The 19,019-nt window shown below is 52.2% G+C and overlaps 2 protein-coding genes across 2 annotated transcripts; one reads left to right on the top strand and one right to left on the bottom strand.

The window, feature by feature from the left end:
- The first annotated feature begins 694 nt into the window (after nt 1–694).
- Nucleotides 695–5,977, top strand: LOC132499521 (putative keratin-87 protein). The gene is given in 10 exon segments (XM_060114183.1): nt 695–945; nt 1,568–1,628; nt 2,007–2,102; nt 2,343–2,507; nt 2,748–2,832; nt 2,835–2,872; nt 3,110–3,283; nt 4,221–4,267; nt 5,256–5,287; nt 5,817–5,977. Coding segments are annotated over 10 exon segments (1,110 nt in total).
- Nucleotides 5,978–12,355: 6,378 nt separating this feature from the next.
- On the bottom strand, nt 12,356–17,433 carry LOC132499520 (keratin, type II cuticular Hb1). Its single transcript, XM_060114182.1, has 9 exons — nt 17,065–17,433; nt 16,118–16,326; nt 15,257–15,317; nt 14,386–14,481; nt 13,995–14,159; nt 13,607–13,732; nt 13,133–13,353; nt 12,833–12,864; nt 12,356–12,585 (listed from the first exon to the last, which is right to left on the bottom strand). The coding sequence occupies exons 1-9, from the start codon at nt 17,431–17,433 to the stop codon at nt 12,356–12,358; spliced, it is 1,509 nt and encodes a 502-aa protein (XP_059970165.1).
- Nucleotides 17,434–19,019: the final 1,586 nt, after the last annotated feature.

Genomic DNA, 19,019 nt, shown 5'->3' with positions numbered 1-19,019 from the left:
TCCCTGGTGTCCCCGTTATTATTCTTGGAACCCAGTGGGGAGAAATGGGCTAAAGCATGAGAGATCTCAGACACAATCAAGAACAGACTTCCCCATAAAGAGGGTTGGTAGTCACAGGTGCTGGGGAAGAGAGAGCTGCTCCATTTTCAGCCAGATCTTCTAGAAATCGTTCCCTTGCCCCCTTTATCTCCAATCTACCGGTCTACTGATGAAAAGCTAATGCTCTGTCTTGGTGCTGTGTTTCTTTTTTACCCCACTGTGGGCCCCTGGAGCCAATTCAAGGCAGGGAGCAAATAGACACACAACAGGAACCAGGCTCAGAGCTCAAAGGAGTCTGCAGTACCCAGACAGGGCAGGCATACGCAGAAGACCTTAATACAAGGCTGCAGGGGGTCTGGCTCTAATGCAGGAACACCATTCCACCGGGGTCAGCTGAGACGTCCTGGGTAACGTTCACTTCAGATGGGTATGGGCCAGCAGGAAGGTTAGCCAGGGAAGGTTTCCCGAGGAAAGCTTGGTCATTGATCCCTGGCATGGTGAAGCCAGGCATGAGAAAGGACTTTTCCACTCGATCATGGGATACTTGGACTAATACCTGCAGCCATTTCAAACGATAGAGAGAGGTCCTCATATGTCTGTTGGTGTGGGGAAAGGGCTGGTGTGGAAGCGCGGGCGGGGGGATGGATCCTGCAGGATGCTGGAATTACAGGTGTCTGGATGGCATTCCTCTGGGCAGCAGGTGCGCTTCCTGGAGCAGCAGAACAAGCTGCTGGAGACCAAGTGGCAGTTCTAGAAGAACGGCCAGTGCTGCGAGAGCAAACTGGCGCCCCTGTTCAATGGCTACATCGAGATGCTGAGGCAGGAGGCTCAGCGTGTGGAGGCTGACAGCGGGAGGCTGGCCTCGGAGCTCAGCCACGTGCAGGAGGTGCTGGAGGGCTACAAGAAGTGAGTGTATCGGGGGAGGTCCACTTCTCTCATAAGGGGTGACATGATATGACAACTGGGGAGCCACTGAGCACACTGGCCTTAGAAATTTCTTTCTTCATTAACCCACTTTGTGCTTTCGTCAGCTTTAAGGGCGGTGACAGGAAGACACATGTAGAGAAGCTGAAATGTCAGCAAAGAGCCTTTTTCCATTGCATTATGAACTTCTTAGGATAGGGACCATACCCCTGTTCATGCATCCATCCATGCATCCCATAAGCCTGTTCTGAGCACTTACTCTATTCCTTTATTGTGCTAGGTACTAGGGGTACAAAGAAATGACACCACCTCTTCTCCACTGTTCACAACCACTGGTTCAAGTTGCTAATTCCGTCCACCTTTCCAGGCAATCAGTTTGTTATATTAGAGTAATAACAAAACCCAGATCTTTAAAACGGATCATGCTTAAGTTAGAGAAATGTACGAAAAGGGAAGTGGGTGAGAGGGATGTTTCAGACATCCTGGGGGAGGGGTGTGATGGGTCAGGTGGGACCCTGCTTTCTATTAGGTTGGGCTCTCCTTTCCATTACTAGCCAAATATCTGAATAATTTCCCTTGTTCCAAATCCCCTTCCCTTGTGGAGGTATGAAGAGGAGGTTGCCCTGAGGACCACAGCAGAGAATGAACTTGTCAGAATCAAGCAGGTGAGTGGGTCTGCCTGTGGGCCAGGAGCCTGGGAGTCTGGCAGTTCTCAGGGCATCAGTACACCCTTGTTCAGTTAATAAGCTCATATTTTATTCTAACCCATGGAAGGGCATTTCCCTTCTCACACCCCAGGAGATCAACAGGGCAGGAATTCTCTGGCTCTTCCTTTACAGGGCCACCCAGAGAGATAGAAGGACTTTCCAAAGTCACATATGACATTTTGCTGGAGTTACTGGGAGACCTTAGTTCCCTAATCCTTGACTTCTGGATCTATGCCTATGATTTGCTTTGCAGGGCTGGGGATGGGATAGGGGCAGGTGGAGCCCCCTGGAAAGCCTCTGCAATGACATGGGACTGCTGTGTGTTTGTGTCTCTAGGAGGTTAACTGTGCCTACGTGTGCAAGGGAGATCTGGAAGCCAGTGCCCACAGCCTGGCAGAGGAGGTGGACTTCCTGAAGACCCTGTATGAGGAGGTGAGCACCAGCAGGGACGACATTACTCAGCCCTCCTCTCTGATTCCCAGGCCAGTCTGTGTACAGAGGAAACAGACAGGGGGGTCTGCAGCTTGAGGGCTTTGGAAATGGTGGGCTCATGTGAGTGTGTGTGTGTGTGTGTGTGTGTGTGTGTGTGTGTGTGTATAAAGGGGGAATGTGAACTCTGCTCTACTTGGCTCTGGATGGTGTAAGTAATGTGAATGGCTGTTGGCTCCACAGGAGATGAGAATCATGCAAGCCCATATTTCACACACCTTGGTCATTGTCAAGATGGACAACAGCCAGGACCTGAACATGGACAGCACTGTGGCTGAGATCAAGGCTAACTATGATGACATTGCCAGCTGCAGCCGAGCTGAGGCTGAGAGCTGGGACCACAACAAGGTGACTGTCCCAGGGCACCTGCCTCCTTGACATGGTGGGAGGGATGGGTGGTATATATTAACAAGGCTTCTTTTGTCCAGGGATTCTGATCCCTAGAGGTGATGAAAGAAGTGCAGACAGCTCTCAGGTTATAGTAGCAGGACATGGCTGCCATGTATGGTTGCACAGGCTGAGCACTGGACAACCTGCACTATCATGGGAGGTATCCTGAGCTTCATGAGCCTCTCTGCTTCCCTCCAGTGTGAGGAGATCAAGGCCACTGTGATCCGGCATGAGGACACCCTGCCCCGCACCAAGGAGGAGATCAACGAGCTGAACCGCATTATCTGAGGCTGATGGCTGAGGTCGAGAATGCCAAGTGCCAGGTAGGGGTCTTTGAGGCCCACGCAGGGTCCCACAGGCAGTGTGTGTGCCCACCTGGATCTCACCATTCATTCTCCAGCTCATTTGCATGACTCAAGTCCCAGGTTGTGGCCACTTGGGGAGACCCAGGTGATGAAGAGCAGAGACCTGTTCCTGGGGTGATCCCAGCTGGGTGGAGAGTCTGGACACATCCAGGAATTGGACACAGAGACCCACCTTGTTCTCTTCTGGGCCCTTAGAACTCCAAACTGGAGGCTGCAGTGACCCAGGCTGAGCAGCAGGGCGAGGCAGCCCTTAATGATGCCCGCTGCAAGCTGGCTGGGCTGAAGGAGGCCCTGCAGAAGGCCAAGCAGGACATGGCCTGCCTGCTCAAGGAGTACCAGGAGGTGATGAGCTCTAAGCTGGGCCTGGACATCGAGATCGCCACCTACAGGCGCTGCTGGAGGGCGAGGAGCAGAGTGGGTGCAGCCAGCACAGTTGGGGCCGGAGCCTCATTTGCATAGACGTGGCCCACTTTTTTGCTGCATACTTCCCCAGCCCCCATTTCTTCTTCTGCTTCCATCTGGGAACCCATTCTGGCCTCCTCCCTTCCCCGAGGGGAGGCTATGGGGAATAATCTTAATTGAGGTCCACTGCATGATTTCCAATAGGCTCCTACATGATTTAGTTAGGGACAGTGGTTTGCTGGTTCTCTGAAGATAAAAAGTCTCCAATTTATAATATTTGCTGATTTCAGTAGTGTAAATACTTGTATCATGGCTGATCTCAAGCTACCACTGTGACCTTTATTGTTATGATTTTTCCCTAGAGACTGCAAATTCTAGTCTATTGTGAGGAAAGGATATTTTTCCTGTTTGTTTCCCTGATGAAACAATAATCGCAGCATTATGTGCTAAAAAGCATTTGATGCTTCCCAGACCCTAGCTCATTTTAGAGGCGTCACTATACTAGATGCAAAAGGCTCTCAGTCATCAAGACGGCTGGCCCCCAACCTCCACCCTGGGAGGGAGGCAGACACACAAACACACCGTTCAGAACAGGCACGCTCACTCCTCACAATGATCTCTAATCCCTCATTGGCCCTCCAGCTGCTGAGAAAGGTCTGGATCCTTGAGTGGGGAGGGGTGGGGGCCAAGGATGTCCTCTTGTCTGTGGTCTTCCCTTCACCCCCAGCCCTGTGAACCAGAGAGAGGAGGCAAGGACCCAGCAGCTCGGCAGGAGGAGGGTGCCTCAGGAAGCGCTAAGAGCAAGCTGGCCTGGCCGGAGGCTGCCCTGCAGCGGGCCAAGCAGGACATGGTGCGCCAGCTGTGCGAGTACCAGGGGCTCATGATGGTCAAACTGGGCTTGGACTTTGAGATCGCCACCTACCGCAAGCTGCTGGAAGGCGAGGAGAGGAGGTGAGGGCTGGGCGGTGCTTGAGATGCGGTGGTGCAGGGGCATAGGGAGGGTACCACCTGGGTCCTCGCCAGCTTGGGAGGGGTGGGGAGAGGTGAGCTGGGTATCCAGGAATCTGTTCTCCTGGAGCCAGTTTTTTTCCTCCATCTTACAGCCCTTTAGACAAAACGTCCCAGCTAACGAGCACCCTTGGCACCTGTGGTGGGCAATTCATTCACCCCCAGGATCAGAAAGCAGGGGCCAGTTTGTCTATCGAGACAGCTGCAGGGACCAAGGCCCAGCCAGGGGGAGTAAAGTCCCCAGTGTGGGGTGCCTTCTCAACTCTGCCCATCTCTCCTCCAGGCCTGGGGGAGGCAGGGTTTATGGCAAGAGGTAGGGCCTGGCTTTTTAACCTTAGGCAGGTAGAGACCCAAGGTCTGCCAGCTTCAGCTGGGCTCACCAGTCTGAGAGGAAGGAAAGGGAACGCACCGTGCAACAGGCAGTCTGCATTTATTGTCTCCTTTAAACCCCACAAAACCCTGGGAGGGAGGTGCTATTATCCCCATTTTACAGATGAGAAAACTGAGTGTCAGAGAGTAAAAGACCACCTCAAGGACACACAGGTGGAAGCTGATTGGATGAGGCTTGAACAATATTCTCCAGACAATTGACCTATCTCCTCTGCGGTCTTCTTCAAAGTGCCCCCCTCATGGTCTCTAATTTCAAGATAAGTTTAGCCCAAAGACAGTGTAGATCTTCTGCCTTCTCCCTTCTCTAAGAATTCATCAGTAAAAGTGAATTATTTGACTTTAAGGCAAGAAGGGTTGAGTTTAAAGGCCCAGAAGGAGGCTTTAGTCAGAAGGGCTGAGGGGATCTGAGAGAACCAAGCAGCTTGCAGGATGGAAGGATTTTGCCTGTCTGGAGAGGGCCAGGAGTGCTTTGTCTTGAAGAATGGAGACTATTCTACCTGGTATATGGGTTCACTCACCTGCTTCCTCTTTCTCCCTGCAGGCTTGGTCTGGGATTTGGGGCAGGGAACATCAGTAAGTAAATAATAGAGTAGCTTGGGTTAGAGGGGTCTCATCTTAACTCCCCCCCACCTGCTCTGTATCCTCTTGGGAAGGGAGAAGGGGTCTGCTGCCTCTGTGTCTCCCTTCTGTGGGGCCTGTTCCCTCTCGTCGTGGTGTTTTTGTGTTTGTGTGTGTTGGGGGAGGGCATTCTGTGGTCTGTTCTTTGCGGGGAGGATCTCTTGGTGTGTCCTGGGGTGTGGGAAGAAGTTCTGTGTGTTTATCCCCGTGGAGGAGACTGTTTTATTCTCGTGTGGGGAGAATCCGTGTCTGACTTCAGGGTCGGGGGAGATTCCCGAGTTTGGTTCTGGGGGATGCGGTCTGTGTCTCTAACACTTTGGGGAGTTTGCACTGCACGTCTGTCTCCTGGGGGAGGGGTGTTGTCTGTGCATCTGTATGTCTGTCTTCGGGGGCGGCGCGAGCAGGGGAGAAGAAGGGGTTTCCTCCTCCAACAGCCGCTCTCAACACCTGCCGGCCGGTCTCAACCTCGGGCCTCTCGGTCCAGCTGCCGTCTGGAGCTGGCCCCTGTGCCCTGGAGACGAGCGCCCCTGGCGGCGGCTGCGCGCCCTGCGGCTCCCCCGGCGGGGTCGGGGGCTTCAGCGGCAGCGGCTCCAGCGGATGCTGAACCCTTCCTGCCCTGCTCAGGAGAAGTTCAGGAAACTCTAGCTTCCGCCCCAGTGACTTGGCGCTGTGTCTCAGACGCCCCCTCCCACGGTTCTGGCCCTTGCCTCACCTTTCCCTCTTGCCCCCCACCTTAGAGTGTTAAGTCTTGGAATGTAGTTTACTGGACAATGACAGACACATTCCCAGGGTGTGGACAGGCTGGACGCTGTGCCACTGGGAGGCAAGGTTTTTGGCTTATCTGGACCCAGCGCCCCACCCCTCTGAACTGCCCCACCTACTCTTTTCCGGGGACTCCTCCTTTGCAATAAAAAGTGATGCAGCGAATGGAGCCTTCCCACTGTTTGTGCCTAGATTCCTCAGGCTATTTATCCCCAGAGCAAAGACAAAGCTGGCCGGATTTGGGGGAGGGGAAAGAAAAGGGGGAACCCTTTGGTGTGTGGGTCCACGTGACTTCAGATGATGGTGGTATCATAGAACCAGAATCTTAAAGGTTGGTGAGTGTGTGTGTGTGTGTGTGTGTGTGTGTGTGTGTGTGTGTCAGAGGGTCCCCGGTGAAAGGGAAAGAAGGGGTTAATTCATGCATGATGGTGGACTTAGTCCTAGCCTGGGGTCCACAGGCAGCTGTCCTTGGCAGAGTTGCTGAGAACTGCATTCATTCAGCCACTCACTCACTCTACAAGTGCAAAATGGCCTCTGAGGGTCAGACATAGTGCTTGGTGGGCAAGACACTCTAGTCCTGGGCCTCTGGAGATGACGGTCTGGTGGTGAAGCAGGCCACAAGCCAGGAAATGGACCAGAAAGACATACCGTGAGACAGGGATGAAGGTGGACCTCCTTCCACTGCCCTGGCAGGGGCGCTTGAAGGCAGGCCCTGGGGAAGATGGCCCTGGCAGACTGGGGCTGGAGGACATAGACACAATTGGGTGGCCCAGGTTTTAGTTGAACAAGTGATCTGACTGTGGGCTGGGAACAACATACCACGGTGGAGGAAAACATGGGCTTTGGAATCAGAGACTCCAGCTTTGCTTCTACTTCCAGATCCATGGTGTAGTTTGGTCTGAGTTTTCACAAGGCAACTTTGGGGGGGGGGCAGAAGGTAAGCCACTTTGTGCGGGTGGGGTGAGCAGAGAAAGGCTGGGTTTCTGGGCTCTTTCTTTGCCACACAGGCCTGAGAGAAGCCTCCATTCAGCGAGCTCATATTCTTTTCTGTTGCACAAAGGATTACATCACCAATGCATCTGGGGAACAATGGTCCCTGCTTTCTGTATCTGGGGAACAATGGTCCCTGCTTTCTATGTCACTGGGTGGGGCTAAGGTGCATAATTAGCCAGAGGCCCCGGCTTTACCTTTTAAGGTTCACTAGTGCCAGAGTGTCTGCTGTGTTCACTTGGGTCCCAGCCCAGAGAATAGGCACCCAAAAGGCTCCCCTTACTGGATAAACAGAGCAGTCTCATGCAAGAGGAATGGGACCAGAACTTGGCTGGCAGGCTGTCATCCACCTGAGGGGTAGGGAACATGGCCCCATTGGACTCATGCATCAGACCCTTTTGATCCTTTCTGACTGACACCAATTGTATAAACATTCTTACCAAGACTCCCAATGCAAAGCAGCTGCCTGAAAGCAGAGCCACTCCTCTGCAAGATTTTTCAGCTGGACTCCTTATTCCCTGCATTTTGCTAGGAGGTAATGAGATTCTCTGATATTCAAGGTCATGTTTTTCTAGCTCCTGCTCTGCTGATCATGTCAACAAAGGAACTTTGTGGGATGTGCAGAAGGAAATGTCGCCCTTCCCCAACCAGGAGCTGTAGGCAGGATTGATGGTGAGCATCCTGCATCCAGCATCACTGAGGACTGGTTGTGGACCACAGGTTTTCTTTCCAAATCCTAAGCCTGATGTCAGGCCAGGAGATCCCAAGGGCCATGAGGTCAGGTTTTAGTCACTTTCTGGGCCAGGGCCACATGGGCCACCAGCAATGCTTGCGGTTAGGGGACCACTTTTCTGAGTGGTTCCCCTGGCCACGGGCCATATTCCAGCCTGGGGCATTTATGGAGAGTCAGTCCTCACCCATTTACAAGCTTTGTGAGTTGGAGTGACTTCTGAAGGGAGGAGGGTTGTCATCGGTTGCTTCTCAGCAGAAGGGGATCCCGAGGAATCAGCCCCTATCAGCTCCCCACGCCTGCCTCACACTTGATAGCAGAACTTAAAGCACTGGACGTGACTTCGCTGTGCTCGCATCTCTATTCAGGCCCCTCAAGCACGTGACCTTTCTTATCCATCTGTCTCCAGAGCCTGCCACGTAGGAGATATGAACGAGCTGAGGCTCTGGGGTCCTGTTTGGTCTGCTCTGTCCTTGGATGAATTGGGTCCTGTTCTTCCACTATTTACGTGTTTCACGAGACCCTCCTTGGGAGTCTCTTGATGAGTGTAAATGCAGCCCTTCCTGATGTGATTCTAGCTGCAATATATTGACCAGTCCAGTCTGGAATAAGAAGAAAGGGCCCAGATTCTGTTCCCAATCTTGCTGTTACTTTTCACCTGTTTCTGGGCCTCAGTCCTGCCCCCCCCAGACCTAACTAGTGAAGATTCATTTATCTCTTTTATTTTTCCTCCCTAATTAACCTCTCTGCTCCACAGTTTATCTGTAAAACAAGAATAGTATCTATCATAGCGTTGTTTCAGAATTAAATATATTACTATATGTAAAGTGCTGAAAACATAGTAAGAATTGTATCGATATGAATGTAATTAATATTTCACTTACTGGAGTCCTTGGGAAGGGTTTTGAGCACCTTTAAAGAAGGCTCTCCAACTTCAAGAAGGCCAACTGATCCCCCTCTGCCCTGGCTGGCGCTACAGTAATTGCAGGGCAGGAGGGATACATAGGGGAGCCCAAGGGTTAGAGCTAGGGTTCCCTAGTCAGAGGTCACCTCCTCAGGATAACACCCAGCAGCACCTTCCCATCACCACTCCCACCATACCCAGTTCTCCATCTGTGACCCCATGTCACCAACACGAGTCCACTTGTGCACTCACACGTACCCACAAAAGTCCTCTCTTCAGCACATATATACAGGTGTACACACATTCACACATATCATCACACATATAGGAACCCTCACAGTTACACACAAATGTACATGTTTCCACACAGATGCCCGGACACGTGTGTGTACCTGGTTGCAATCATTCTGTTCCACTCACAGACAGCAGCCTATAGACAGTGAGCTGTGCGGGATGAAGACACAGCATGCACACAGCACAGTGCATGGCACCTGGTTCCCTACTTCCCTCTAGCTCCTCATCCTTTCCCACATCTCCTAAAGAATAATAGAGCTTTCACTACTTACAATAGCCAAGACATGGAAACAACCTAAATGTCCATCGACAAATGAATGGATAAAGAAGATATGGTATATATATATGTATATGTATATATACATACACACAATGGAATACTACTCAGCCATCAAAAATGAAATAATGTCATTTTCAGAAACATGGATGGACCTAGAGATTATCATATTGGGTGAAGTAAGTCAGGCAGAGAAAGACAAATATCATATGATATCACTTATATGTGGAATCTAAAAGAAATGATTCAAATGAACTTATTTACAAAACAGACATAGAAAACAAGCATATGGTTACCAAAGGGGAAAGGTGAGAAGAAGGGTAAGTTAGGAGTTTGGGTTTAGCAGATACAAACTACTATATATAAAATAGATAAACAACAGGTCCTACTGTATAGCATAGGGAACTATATTCGATATCTTGTAATAACCTATAATGGAAAAGAATCTGAGAAAGAATATATATATGTATATATATATTATTTATAAACTGAATCACTTTGCTATACACCTGAAACTAACACAACATTGTAAATCAACTATACTTCAATTAAAAAGAATAATAGAACTTTAAATGGCTAAGGGACTTTAAATGGCTAAGCAGTCATCTAGTCCAATCATTTTTTTTTCACTAGTGGATACACTGAGACCCAGAAAGGGGAGGTGACTTGCTAAATGTCACACAGCGAGGTGTTTCATTTTCTTCACCGTTCTGTATCATGGGCAATATGTATGTGATTCATTCACCCTCGCTCCTCTGCCTGAGCTGTCCAGGAGTGGGAACCTAGGTCTGTGAAGGTGAAGACTGTGGAACTGGAGTAGGAAAGAGAAGGTCAGAGCCAGAGGGAGGATGAGAGAGTGAAGTATGACAGGTTATCAAGGTCCAGCTGGGCTGATGAGACTAGTGAGATGCAGAGGGAGGGGTCAGATGACAGAGATGAGAAGTCCCTCAGGACTGGTGGCTTCTGAACTGGGGAGGGATGGAGGGATAGAGCTGGTGCTGGGGCCTCAGGTCTGGACTCCAGACAGGGCCTGCTTCTGAGCTGTGTGGTGTCACAGCACAGAGGGCTGGTTAGAACAGTTGCATATTCTGGAACTCTCTGAGGGCTCTGTCCTCAGAATTCCATTGGAGGGTGGAAGGGACACATTGGTTGCCAGGAGACCTGGAATTAATCCTATCTTTTAAAAGAGCCCGTGTCTTTTCAGACCGCTCACTTCTGATCTCTCAATATTCTCAATTTATTTCTATCACACTTAGAGGTGGGGATGGGGACTTCCATTTTTGCTATAGTTTCCTGGGCCCAGCACTGGAAGTTTAGAGATTCACTCTGCTGTACAAATGTATGTTCAGGGACTTGCCTTGGCCTATAGTGAAGCTGAGGGGCCATCTCTCCACTCCCACCATCACTTGTAATATCCTCATCAGTGTGGCGGGGATGGTTTCCTGCATGAAGGAGCTTGATGGTCTGGAAGATGTGGGGCTTTCTTTCTGTGCTTGCAATCTCTGATCACAGGTATAAGTGTAATGAGAGGTTGCCCATGGCCCTGATCCCAGGAGGGATTTCTACTTTATATTCTGCAAAAGAATACTACTGATGATAAATGCATATTGTGATTATTTTGTGGCAGGCACTAAGTATTTTATGTATACGAAATTCCTTAATCTTCCCAACAACCCTAGGAGGTAAAAGAGAGGTGCTCTTTTTCTCATTTTCACTTTAGACATATGGAAACTGAGGCACAGAGAGGGTAAGTAAATTGCCCGAAGTCACTCAGCTAGGAACAGAGCTCAGTTTTGGACCCATGCAGTTTGGCTCCAGGGTCTGTGTGCTCACCTCTACACCACATCATCTTCTTGCTACGTGCCGTTTTCTAGCTTTGAGGCAATTTATCAGCTATGGAAGGTCTCCAAACCCCAAAAGGACTCCATTAAAAAAAGACAGCCATATCAAAGGCTTTTTTTTTTTTCTTTTCCCCTGTGGTACGCGGGCCTCTCACTGTTGTGGCCTCTCCCGTTGCGGAGCACAGGCTCCGGACGTGCAGGCTCAGCGGCTATGGCCCACGGGCCCAGCCGCTCCGTGGCATGTGGGATCCTCCCGGACCAGGGTACGAACCCCTGTCCCCTGCATCGGCAGGCGGACTCTCAACCACTGCGCCACCAGGGAAGCCCCTCAAAGGCTTTTTGAAAGTTTAAGTCATGTTCATGTATTCACCCCTTAAAGAATTCTTGTAAATTACTCAGGCTTGAGTCTTCCCCACCAAAGCCAGGAGTGATGTTTCCTTAAGCTTTGAGTGACTGGTGCATCTACCCATAGGTGTACAGACCTGCACAGATATGTTCTCTGGCAGGCAGCTGTGGTTTAGTGAAATGAGTACTAAACATGCTCACGGGGATCAAACCCCAGCTGTGCCACCGAACTCAGGGTGGGGCCCTGCCCTGGCTACTGCGGGTCCCTGAACTCTGCAAGAGATATTGTGAAGGTGGTATGGATAAAATTACAGGATGTAGCGGCCTAGCACAATCCTTGGCTAAATCTGAGAGTGCTGTGAGCCCAGGGACAAAAGACTGTAGTGGAGACCCCAGATCTAGGGCTTTTTCTGCTCCATGTGACTTTGGGGACCCTCCCAAACCTCGACCCCTGAGGAGGATAGCAGAAGTGCAGACAAGGCTCAGGGTTGGCTATATTGATTTATTGGAAACACAAATCAAGAAAGGGAGGAACACGGCAGAGAAGGAAGGGGAGATGCCGGGACAGAGTGGGAGCTTTGGCCATTGGCCCCATAGCAGCCCAGGTTCTGATCCTGGTCCTCCCTGCCCCGGAGTCCCCTTCCTGTGGTGGCCAAAGAGACTTCTTTCTAGGGTAGCCTTTCCCAGCGTGGGCGGCAGGGCCCGGGAAGAGGGGATCACACACAGGCTTGAGAGGCTAGGAGTGGGATGGACCTTTCGAAGAGCCAGCGAAGTAGCCTAGGGCTTGCTCCACCCAGAGGTGAGCGGGGCGGGGTCAGGCAAGGCGGGCCCTGCCGGGCTGCGCGGGAGGGTTGGCAGGGCCGGGCCTGAGTTGGGGCGCCTAATATTTGCGGCAGCTGCTGGCGCAGGAGCCCACGCCGTAGGAGCTGATGCCGCAGGGGCCCACGCCGCAAGACGTGACGGAACTGCAGGGGCCAATGGGCGCACATAGGCCGGTGCTCACCGCCAGGTTCCCGCTGCAGGGGGCGCTGCAGACGCTGCCAGTCACGGGCCGGGAGCCGGACACGCAGAGGTCCCCACAGACGACCCCGCCCCGGGAGCTGCTGACACCTGCGAACCCCAAAGGCTGAGTCAAAATTCTGGGGGACCGAGTCTCCGGCCTCCCCGACGATGCACCTCTCCAAGCATCTTTACTTCACAACTCTAGTCCCAAAGATGTGGTCCTTGCTTCTTGTCTAACCCCAAATCCCTCCTCCTGTGATGCCAGCCCACTTTATATTTAGGTCCAGTGGAACTCCTCCTTCCATCCCTTACAGGAAGAGAGTAAATTCATCCACACAGGGTCTAGGTTACTCACAGACATTCACGGCCCCAACGCCTTCACACAGTCTGAGAGGGAAGAGGAAAAAAGCAACATTAGTGACTGAGCCAGAGTTGCCGACAGAGCTCTACAAATTCCTGGGGTGGGGTTCACAAGTGGTCAGGAAGGAGGGGGCAGAGGGTCAGAAGTCATAGTCCTCACAAACCGCCCCCCACCCCAAACTGATAAATGATAGGTTTGTCCCAGATCCCTGGCCATTGCTCAGCCAGGATCAAGGGTGGTGCTTGTAGGAGGGTGGGAATGGGCAGCTCAGGGCCAGGCTGGGATGGGCCCCACCTGTGCTCCTCGCCCTCCAGCAGGCGCCTGTAGGTGGCGATCTCGATGTCCAGGCCCAGCTTGGAGTTCATCACCTGCTGGTACTCCTTGAGCAGGCAGGCCATGTCCTGCTTGGCCTTCTGCAGGGCCTCCTCCAGCCTGGCCAGCTTGCAGCGGGCATCATTAAGGGACGCCTCGCCCTGCTGCTCAGCCTGGGTCACTGCGGCCTCCAGTTTGGAGTTCTAAAGGCCCAGAAGAGAACAAGGTGGGTTATGGTCCCTGGGTCTCTGTCTCCACTTCCTGGATGCATCCAGTCTCTCCTGGCCAGCTGGGATCACCCCAGGAACAGGTCTCTCCTCTTCATCACCTGCGTTTCCTTAAGTGACCACAACCTGGGACTCAGGTCATGCAGATGGGCTGGAGAATGAATGGTGAGATCCAGTTGGGTGCACACACTGCCTGTGGGACCCTGGGTGGGCCTCAGATGACCCCTACCTGGCACTTGACATTCTTGACCTCGGCCGTCAGCCTCTGGATCATGCGGTTCAGCTCATTGATCTCCTCCTTGGAGCGGCACAGGGTCTCCCTGTGCCGGATCACCGTGGCCTTCATCTCCTCACACTGGAGGGAAGCAGAGAGGCTCATGAAACTCAGGATGGAACATCCCACCCACTCAGGACACCACAGATGATTTGCAAATTGTACAGTGCTCAGCCTGTGCAACCATACGTGGCAGCCATGTCCTGCTACTATAACCTGAGAGGGGTCTGCACTTCTTTCACCACCTCTAGGGATCAGAATCCCCAGACAAAAGAAGCCTTGTTAATATATACCACCCATCCCTCCCACCATGTCTAGGAGACAGGTGCCCTGAGACACTCACCTTGCTGCGGTACCAGCTCTCAGCCTCGGCCCGACTGCGGGCGACAATGTCGTCATAGTTCGCCTTGATCTCGGCCACAATGCTGTCCATGTTCAGGTCCCGGCTGTTGTCCATCTTGATGATGACCGAGGTGTCTGAGATGTTGGCGTGGAGAACTCGGATCTCCTGCAGATGAGGCGGGGGGGAAGGATGTGTGTGGTTTACACCATCCCCTCCCCCACCACAGTGTATACCCAGCCTTCTCAGCCCTCCTTGGTCTCTAGCTCCTGCCCTCTCTGACAGCCTCACGGACTGCAGCTCCTGCCCCAATCCCTGTCCCACTCTGATCCCAGACCAACGCCCTCTCTTCCAGGCCAGCTGCTGGTTTTCTGCCTGGACCACAACCCCTCACCTCCTCATACAGTCGCCGCAGGAAGTCGATCTCCTGAATCAGGGCCTCTGAGTTGGCCTCCAGGTCTGACTTGCAGAGGTAGGCGCAGTCCACATCCTAGGAAGGTGGGGAGTCTTTGAGTTCAGAGGACCTCTGGTGATCACCACCCCCACATTCCTCTCTCTCTTCACCCATTACATGGAGGTGAGCGGGAAAGGATTCCCAGTGCTCCTATTCCCGTCCCATCTCCATACCCTCTGCCCTTCCCCAGAGGCACCTCACAACCTCCTCCCCTTCTAAGAACAAACCCTTCGTGCCTTGGAGATGGGTCACCAGCCTTTCACTCCTCCCACCTGAGACCTCTTACCTCCCAGCTCTCCTTCTTACCCTCCCCTGTACCAGGAAGCCTGCCAGACTGGCTCCCTCACTCAGCCACCTTGACACTTCCCTGTCCCCAGCAGTCCTCCGAGACTCCACCTGGCCTCTCCTGGCTCTGCTCCATGCTCCCCCAGATCCGGAGCCTGTGCCCCTCTTCTTAATCAGACTTCCTGCAGCACTAGACAGGACACCGTCCCTCAACAGAGAGGCTGAAGCTGCCATGCCTCCACGGGACCCCAGCCACAGACCACCACCTCTGAAGCAGCACAGAACATCCAGAGGTCAACTCAGCCACCCCCCTGCTTCAGGGCAGGGTGCTAGCGGATATTCCAAGGTTATTGCCCTTTTCAAAGCCCTACATGTGCCTTTCATGGCCTAATCTCTGGGAACTTCCCATCCTGACTTGGCAAGGTCACTGCACCCCGCCGTGAGGTTGAGACCATGGGTCTCCCCAACAAGAGCCTGTCATTCTGAGATCCCTCGTGTCTCTGCTTCCCGATCCCATGTTACTCACCTTCTTCAGAGCCACAAACTCATTCTCCGCTGTCGCTCTCAGAGCGACTTCCGCCTCGTACCTGAGGCAGAAGAGGGCAGAAAGGGAGGTCATGGCAGGGCAGGTCTCCCCAGAACCCCCTCCACTTCATACCAGTGAAGGAGGCAATGTTAGGGACCTGCCAACACAGCCCGCCCCCTGGCAGCCCTGCTGGGGTCCTCATGGTTGGATTTGGGATGTGTTTGTGATTCTCTCTCCACTGTGAATTGAGGGGTCCAGGGGGCTACTCTTCTGGGACCTCACAGCCCTGTTCCCAAAGCTGCTCTGAGGTCACGTCTGGAGGAGAATGAGGACTCAGCACCAGCCCCATGCTAGGAGTGGACAGCAGCACGTGTGGGGGACTGCAGCTTCTGCTCTCCTGGGTGTCCATCCTGCTCAGCTGTGGGAGGGCCTATGAGTCCCAGAGGCCCTCAGCGCTCCGCACCCTAGACGGTGGGACACCAGCAGCCCCAGGACCTGGCAGCCCTGAGCGACACTGGGACTCCTATCTCGTCCAGGTGCTACAGGTGGGAGCCTGAGAGGCCAGGAGGAGATGGCTTCGGAGACTGCAGAAGCCCCCTCCCCACAGACCGCAGGGCAAGCTGCTGGGTGATCAGGCTCCAGGAAGTGAAGGCTGAAGGAGCAGAGAGAGACCTCCTGGGGAATCACGGCCCTACTCTTAGGCATCTGATCAGTGACTGCCTGATGTGAAGATCTTGCCGCACAGCGCCCACCTGCCCTGCAAGGTCACTCGCCCTTCTCGGAAAGTCTTCTCCAGTCTCACCCAATAGGCTTTAACTCAAGTCCATTCCCGTGCCCTACGTCATCCCTGACCGCACTCACTTCTCCTTGTAGCCCTCCAGCACCTCCTGCATGTGGCTGAGCTCTGAGGCCAGCCTCCCGCTGTCGGCCTCCATGCGCTCGGCCTCCCGCCTCAGCGTCTGGATGTAGCCCTGGAACAGGGGCTCCAGGTTGCTCTCGCAGCGCTGGCGGTTCTGGTAGAACTGCCACTTGGTCTTCAGCAGCTTGTTCTGCTGCTCCAGGAAGCGCACCTGCCATTTGGGGTGGGAGGACGGGTCAGATGGCTCCCACTGCCCCAGAGCCTACTTGGGGCATGGAGGGATGGGGGAGGGCGCTGATTGCTTTAAGGTAAACTCTCAAACCAGGAGCTCAGCAGAGATTACACAGAGGGCGCTGAGGAAGGCAAGGCAACTTCTGGATTTCGGGATTGGGATCTATGTTTGGATTTTCCAACCTAGGGGTGAGAGCAAGGGGCTGGGAGAGATCAGTCCCTGCTCAGGTGAACTGAGTTATCCTGACGTGCTGAGCCTAGGTGGCATGTGGTCAGGAGCCAAGTAGAGGTCTTTTTGCCTCCAACTGCCCCATCAGTGCCCAGCCTGAATTGAGCATGGGTGGGTTCAGGAAAGGTGTGATCAAGGACACCCACCCAAAGGCTGACCTGTGGTCCTCTTCCTATATCTTATGTGCATTTCTTGTGTCTTGTTTGCACATATGGCCTTCTTCCTCTGACATGCGGTTCCAAACCTTGTCCTTGTCTGTCTATGGGGACCCTGCCTGTCTGGACAGAGGTTGTATATAATAACAAGTGCCTAATCAGGAGCCCCTGCTCTAGACTCATCTCTCTGATCTTTCTGTGCCCTGGATGTGTGTCCATCTCCTCCATTAGACTGGGATCTCCTGGGCACCACATCTCTCCTGCCCCCCGACTACCCCTTCGGTGCCTACCCAGGAAGGGAGGGTTCAGGAAGGGTATGATCAAGGGCACCCACCTTGTCGATGAAGGAAGCGAACCTGTTGTTGAGACACTTGATCTGCTCCTTCTCCTCGTGCTTCACACACTGCACGTTGGGGTCGATCTCCAGGTTGAGGGGCGTGAGGAGGCTCTTGTTGACTGACACGGTGGTGATGCAGGGCGGGCTGGGGCCGCACGCGCTGCGAGAGCTGTACCCGAAGCTGCGGCCGCAGGAGCCGGCGCGGAAGCCCCCGCTGAGGCTGCGGCTGCTGAAGCCCCCGGTGAGGCTGCTGTAGCAGGAGGCGCCGCGGTAGGGGGCGGCCGTGATGCAGCTGCGGCCGGGCCGGGGCCCGCAGGCTGAGAAGCAGCTGAAGGCGCGGCCGCCGAATCCTGATCTGCAGGTCATGATGCTTCTGGCCGTTTGGCTTGCGGAGTACAGGATAGGAGAACTGGAGTCTTGTGGAAACTCTAATGTCCTCCTCTAGGAGTCCGGGTCCTATTTATGCTCCGATAGGAAGTGCTTGGCTATGCAGATGGGGTTTTGCAATTTGTGCTTTATGGGCTTGGGTAGCTAGCTGGGTCCAACGCCTCTCTAGAATGTGCTTTAATAGTGTTGTGGCCCGCACCCTCCTCTGTGTAAATGATGCCAACCCGTGGGCTGTAGGGGAACTCAGCATGTTTCATCTTCAAAGTGCCTTGACAGCAGGGCATGCACACATCTGAGGGTACTGGAGAGAGAAGGGCAGGGCAGGGGAAGGGAGGGAAGAATGGGGCCAAGAAAAGGGGAGGAGAAGGGAAACCAGATGGGGCAGAAGCAGGCAAACTGTATGTGTGTAAGGTGTGAGTGGGGGACCCAGGAAAGACTGCGATATTTATGAATAACTTCTAGAAGTTTCCATCCCAGTAGTGGCCAAGGTCCTACTATAACATAAAGCTGTATTTCCCCCATCTGCAGAAAGTCCAGTTGGCTGCTGAAATACACCTGACTTTTCCTGTCATGGTAGCAGCCAGCAGATTATTAAATATTTGTTTTATGTCTTCTTCCACTTTTATTATGAGAGTTTTCAAACATATAGAAAAGTTGAAGGACTAGTACCCGTGTAACAAACACCCTGATGTGTTCCACCCAGGTACCCAGATTCAAGAGTTGTTAACATTATGCCATATCTGCTTTCACATTTGCCCAATTATTTGACGATTACAGAAAGCATAACATGGAGCCCTTAAATACTTAAGCATGCATTTCTTAAGAATAAGGACGGTACCATTTTCATACGCAAGAAAAAGAATGATAATTCCAAAGAATCATTTACTATCCATTCCATATTAAAATTTCCCAATTGCCCTAATAATTTTTAAAGATAGGTTTTCTTGATTTAACTTATGGCTCTATCTCTTGTATTTTCTGTACACTGAAAATTAACTCTTGAGCTAGGCTGTGCAATATGGTAGCCAATAGACACATGTGGTTATTTAAATTAGTTAAAATTAAATAAATTCAAAATCTAGTCCCTCAGTTACATGCCACACATGACTACTGGCTACCTTATTGAACAGCACAGCTACAGAACAGTTCCACCATCACACCAGCTTCTATTAGATAGTGCTGGTCTGGAGGCTTGACTGGGTTTAACTGAAACATTTTTGGGCAGAATCCGTCATAACTGATGCTTTATAACTCTTACTGTATCACCCCAGGAAGCACAAAATATCAGGTTGTCCTGTTACTGGTGATGCTAAACTGGATCACTTGAGTACATTTTCCCCTTTACAATTAGAAAGAACTCCACAGGGCAACATAGGTCCTATTTTCTTTTTATTGGCCACCTACTATGTGACCATCATTATATGCTATAAATGATTTCTAATTCTCACATCAACCATATGAAGTATGTATCATTATCCCCATTTTACAGATGAGGAAACTGAGGCTCAGAGAGGTTAAATAACTCAACCAAAGTCTCCCATCTATTTTTTTAAAAGATTTTTTTA

The sequence above is a fragment of the Mesoplodon densirostris genome, chromosome 11 (genome assembly GCF_025265405.1).
Source record: "Mesoplodon densirostris isolate mMesDen1 chromosome 11, mMesDen1 primary haplotype, whole genome shotgun sequence".
Classification (NCBI taxonomy): Eukaryota; Metazoa; Chordata; class Mammalia; order Artiodactyla; family Ziphiidae; genus Mesoplodon; species Mesoplodon densirostris.
This window is presented reverse-complemented; position numbering and strand designations above follow the sequence as displayed.